The sequence below is a fragment of the Sceloporus undulatus genome, chromosome 1 (genome assembly GCF_019175285.1).
Source record: "Sceloporus undulatus isolate JIND9_A2432 ecotype Alabama chromosome 1, SceUnd_v1.1, whole genome shotgun sequence".
Taxonomy (NCBI): domain Eukaryota; kingdom Metazoa; phylum Chordata; class Lepidosauria; order Squamata; family Phrynosomatidae; genus Sceloporus; species Sceloporus undulatus.
This window is the reverse complement of record NC_056522.1, coordinates 200,309,507-200,315,117: the sequence shown is the minus strand read 5'-3', so window position 1 is coordinate 200,315,117 and position 5,611 is coordinate 200,309,507. Positions and strand designations below refer to the sequence as shown.

Below are 5,611 nucleotides of genomic sequence, written 5' to 3'. Positions count from 1 at the left end.
TACCTGAGCAAATGAGGAATCCCTTCTTCCTCCCTCCCTTTCTAGAGCCTAGAGTGAAGGAAGGGAAGGAGTAAGGAAGAGAGAGTGTGTGGGGTGGGTGGGTGGTGTTTTTGTGTGGGAGTGGGCAAGGGTGGCCCTCCTCCTCCTCCTCCTCCTCTTCTTCTTCCTCCTCTTTCTCCTCTTCCTTCTCCTTCCTCCTCGTCCGCCTCTTCTTCCTCGTTCTCCTCCTTCTTCCCCTCCTCCTCCTCTTCCTCCTCCTCCCACTTCTTCCTCCTCCTCCTCCTCCTCGGCTCAGCCCTAGCGCCTCCCTGCCATTGGCTCCGTGCAATGGAGCGGCAAGGCTGCTCGCTATAACAGCGCCCTTCCCGGGCGAGAGGCAGCCGCTCAGACTCCGCCGGCGAGGCGACAGGGCTGCGGAGGCTGCCAAGGGTGCCTCTCCTCCTCCTCCGAGAGAAAAAGAGGGAGGCTGCCTGGGCAATGCCCGCCGCCGGCTCCTGCCATCGCTAAGCTCCCCTCCTGCGGGGCTTCTCTCTCCTTCTCCCTCAACCCTGCAGAAAGGAAGGAGACCTGGGCTATCCCCACCCGCCCCCTTCGTTGGAGAGATCCGCCGGAGAGGGGGGCCAAGAGAGGCAGCCTTCTCCCATGCCTGGGGGTCTGGCTGGCTGGCTGCCCTCTGCCTCTGCCCTTGCCCCCCGGGTCCTCGGCCAGCCTAGCCCTCCCGCCCCCTGCCTTTCGGGGTGCATGGCAAGGCGGGCAGCGGAGGCTCCGAGGCGGCTGCCCCATGGAGTGTTACTACATTGTCATCAGCTCCGCGCACCTCAGCAATGGGCACTTTCGCAACATCAAGGGGGTTTTCCGAGGTCCTCTCAGCAAGAACGGCAACAAAACTCTGGTAAGGGGTGGCCGCTTGGCCTTTCTCCATGTCCGATCCCTCCGCATGATCTCCTCCTCCTCCTCCTTTCGATGCCTGGCTTGGGCTTCCCTGCTTTCAGCACCAGGGTCCCTGGACAGCTCCGGGCGAGGCTCTCCAATGGAGCTTGCTCTGAAGGCGCTTTCGGTTGGGCGAGGTTGGCTGAAAGGAAAGAGGCACAGTAGGAAGGAAGGGGGACCTTTTAGTTTGTTCAGAGATCCCCTTCCCCAGGGTTTTTCTACTTTTGCCCCTACCTAGAAGGGTTTCCCCTTCTATAGCCTGGTTTATGGGAGCTGAGTGAAGCGAAGACAGAGTCTCATGGAAGGATTTCTTATTGAGAAGGTAAAGCCATAGCCAATCTGCCTCCTTCTGCTCCATGCCTCCAGAGTGTTGGAAACTTCTCTTGAGCAAGGTTACTCCTCCAGAGAAGGAAGGGATCTCCACCTCATGTCTAGGTCTAGATCTAGCGCCAACGCATGGTCTTTACCCAAGAAGAGTTGGGGCATTAGAAAGTAAAGGAAAACTCTGAGGCTCAAGACAGCTGAGGTTTTGATCAGGCTGACAGTGATAATGACTCTACAAGTTATGGACATTTCCTTCAATGAGAATGAGAAGTTGTAAAGTGACTTCAACACAGGCTCCCACATGGAGAGCAGCTTGACTTCAAAGTGCTTAAAGTTGCATTCTTGATACTGCGGATTAGGGAGTCAACCCCTTTGAACAACGTGGGACTCCTGAATTGGCATAACATGGCTGGGCACTTAGTTAACATCACATGGTGGGATTATCTGAACACACAGACTGCTGAGGTTATCAATTTAAAAACACACACCCATTAAAGTTAATTTTTGCATACATTAGAATGGCAATCCTTTGCTTAGATTGTTAACTATGGCATAGTTGGTTTCTCATATGGTCTTGCTTGTGTTATGTGACCCTGAAAGTGTTGCAGCTGGGAGAAATTCTTTCTCAAGGACTTTTTCCCCCCACAAGGCACATCTGATATAGGATGTCTACTAACTGTGAGACCCTAGTGGATCTCAGTCCAAATATGATATGTATGTTAGAAATCCTTGAAAAGGTTCCAGAGTATTGGGTATGCTTTTGGAAGTGAGATGGAAAGACATTGTTTTCTAATCTCTTTTCCACTCTAAAAACTTTTCTGTAGCAGTGAGGGAATGGTAAATGCACTTCTTTTTTATGTGAGGATAGCCTCCCCCTTTTGCTAAATATGCCTACAAAGCCATCGTTAGAAATTACATAAGGTTTGAAGCTAATCCTTAAAAATAGCTATTTACAAATATGCTAAACAGAACTTCATTAGTAGTAGTATTAGCATTAGTATTATTTCTATCCTCACTTTTTCCAGTTCTAGGACTCAGTATCTTTGGTGTGGGGAAAGGACGCATGCTACTTTGTAGAGTGGTCTCATTAAATGATATCTTATCCACTCCAAATCTTATATTCTTTCATTCACGCCTTATCAAGGTGGGGGTGGCAAATGCAAAACCAAACTGAAGGGATTGCATATATGTACACCAATGACATTAAAAAAATGTGGTACAAACTGTGTCACAGTGACTAGTGGGTTCTTCAAGGAAAGACATGGTAAGAATGATTCATTGATGAAATTCTGCAACTTATGAGTGATTCTCACATGTCTGGATTTACACTGGTTAAATGATAGTAAATTTTGTCCACAGTCATTTTGAGTACACTGTGCATTACTTAATAGGAAAGTATAGGTATCCTATCAGTACTATATCTGTGCTAAGTAATGCTGATCCTAGAGTGCAATTGCTTGGAAAGAAGTTCCTAGGACACCGGTGGTTACAATTTCTAATAAAGTGTTCCTAGTATCACAACCTACAATGGCCTCAAAACCTAACTGTTGATATAAGTAAGTTTGTTACAATCAATTATGTTTCAGGTACTTTCACAGAAGTTATACACTCACTCATCCAACCTCAAACTGAGTAGAAGATTACATTTTCAAGTTCATGTATTTCCGGAAGTAACTACAAAGTTCTGTTTGGGGAAATGACACGTGACATCTTTAAATGTCATATTAGTATATCCTAAAACATTATTACATATCAGATTATGTTACAACCATTCAGTGCATCTGAAAATTCAGCGTCACTTTTTCAAAATGATTGGAAGCAAACATGAATTTTCTGAAAAATTTATACTTTGTATCCCCTCATTTTAAAAAAAAAACTACTAAAAGATAGCAGTGGTGTGTGCTTTTTAAAGTCCTGGCATAGACCTGTAGTTATTTGTTAAGTGGTAAAGTTGGCCTTTGCCTCAGATCTAATGTAGCTTCTATATTTTGGGACTATTTTCAAAAAAGTTAATTTAATGAAAGTGATTCAGCAGTCTTCTTGAAAGATAATATAAGGGAAATCTGCTTATAAGGCAGCCTAATGCTCTCAAGAATGAAATTCATTTCTCTTTGAAAGCAAAGGTAAAGTTATTTCACAGCGCCAGCCAACCTGGATGTAAATGTGGCTCTTAAAAATAATTTAATTTAGAAAATCTTACCAGAGAGATTTTGGGATATTCATGGAAATATTAATTCTATATTATTGTGAGTGTCTCCCCTCCCCCTTTTTTCTTGTCATATAAAAGAATGGGCATAAAGTGTATTTTAAAGAAAAGAAAAAACTGGGGGGGGGGGGGGAACTAGGACTGTTAGCCAATTAATTAGATCAGGTGAGATTTATTCCATTATAAGAATCAATTAAATCTGCATGATTTTGCATACTAGTAAAGCAGTCATTCTGGAGCAAAAAAAGTGTTTGCTTTATATTATATGTGGGGTTGTCTCAATAGGCCTCGTATTAAAATGAATGCGGAAACAGTGCTTCTTCAGAAGTCAGTGAACTGCTATTCCTATTATCCTCTACCATTGTTCAGGCTGGCAAGGGGCTGCTGGGAACCTGAGTGAAACAACATTTGGAAGTCCACTAATCTCTCAGCTCTGAATGCATCCTCTTCATTCAAGGGGGAAAATAGCAGAATTATTTTTGTTTCAAAAAGTTAGTATTTGCTACTGACTGTATTTGTTAGGCTCTTGCAATGAAAATAATACCTTAAAACATGCCCATTGATTGATTGTGAGCACTATTTTAAACCAATTGCAAATTTGTAAATATAAATGATTAGTTAAAAGTTGCAGTCCAGTGTAAAATATAAACCTCTTGATTGTGCCCATAGCCATAAATGCTATTCTTACCTGCACTCAGATCTTCAAAGGTAGTTGTTATCCAACAGCGTTTGAGACTTGTGAAGTAGCTAAAAGGCATCCATTTACTCAGAGTGCATGGCATAACATCTGGACACAGAATATTGTATCTAAAGCTTGGCTTGAATTTGCCTTGAAGGATTTAGGCAAGAGTGGGAATCATGCAGCTCTCTAGATGTTTATGGGCTGCAACTCTCAGAATCCTAGATCACTTATTATGCTGGCTACTGGTGGTGAGTTTTGCAGTCCAACCACAGTGTGTGTGTGCATGTGCATGCACACCCTTGGATTAAAGTATGTTATTCTGCCATATATAGGTGGCTGATGAAGAAATTAACTTTCATTCACACTTTTTTTTTAACATAGGGAACATACAAACAATTTTAGCATGACTGTCTTGCTGTTGGGGAAAGTGAATGCATTGCTAGGAAACATCAGAAGTTGAGGGGCCTGTGATGCTAGTGAAAAGAACAATGAAAAATCTGAGTGATAGTGTGAAGTTTTTATAGCATCCTCTCCTTCTGAGGTTTATGGATTCTGAAGTTTGTGTAGTTTTTTTCATTGGCCAAGAGGGGCCACTGCTGAGTAGCTAATCCCTCTTACTTTTCTTTCACCTCTTGACTAACTTTGTGACGTGTTTTGGTCTTTAGAAAGAGTTTTGCTGCAACGGGGCTTAATACTACTCTTGCTAGGAAGACCCCTCTAGTGATCTGGTGAGAGTGGAAACAAAAATAAAATCCCAGCCTTCTATGCTCTTTGCCAACTTTCTCATGAGTTAGAAAAGGGAGACAGGGAGTCCCCTAGCTTTTTTTATTGCCCCAGTGCTTGGAGATAACTACTAGGATGATTGTGTTAGTTATATATCATCAGACACAAAGTATAGACAAACACCCTCCATTTCTATTGATCTTATTGGTAAAGTATGACAAACATTAGTTTCCACAATGTTCTCTGAAAATATAACACACTTTCAACTGCACAAATACTATCCTGGAAATGAGCACCATGGGACACAATGGGACCTACCTACCGATACCTATAAGGTTGCAGATATAATTCTTCTATAAGGAATGTACAAAAAAGTTTGAAAGAATGTCTTATAGTGAAACAATAGACCCATACAGCTAGAAAGGTGCCATCATTCATTTCAGCAATCTTTTCAGGGACCCAGGTTGTGCGTATATGTGTGTTAAACAAATGGAAAATATGTGGCATGAAATAAAATTTGAATATAGAAGTCCTATGCCCACTGGTCCAAACACATTCTACTTTTTTGCACCGATCTTACTTCCATTGTTCTTTAGCCCAAAAGAAACAATAAAAGCTGTCTTGGGTCAGTTAATACTATTAGTGTGTTGTAGCCTATCATCCGCTTGGATTCCTCAAGATTAAGAGGAATACAAATAATAATAATAATAATAATAATAATAATAATAATAATAATAATAATAATA

At 42.3% G+C, this 5,611-nt stretch overlaps 1 protein-coding gene across 1 annotated transcript in view; it reads left to right on the top strand.

Annotated features, from left to right (window-relative positions):
* Positions 1–363: 363 nt before the first annotated feature.
* ZNF804A (zinc finger protein 804A) overlaps positions 364–5,611 on the top strand; it is a 273,108-nt gene continuing 267,860 nt past the window's right edge. Inside the window, exon 1 of the mRNA XM_042444930.1 lies at positions 364–892. Within this exon, the coding sequence (XP_042300864.1) occupies positions 782–892 (111 nt within the window). The 5' untranslated portion in view covers positions 364–781. The remainder of the gene's footprint in view (positions 893–5,611) is intronic.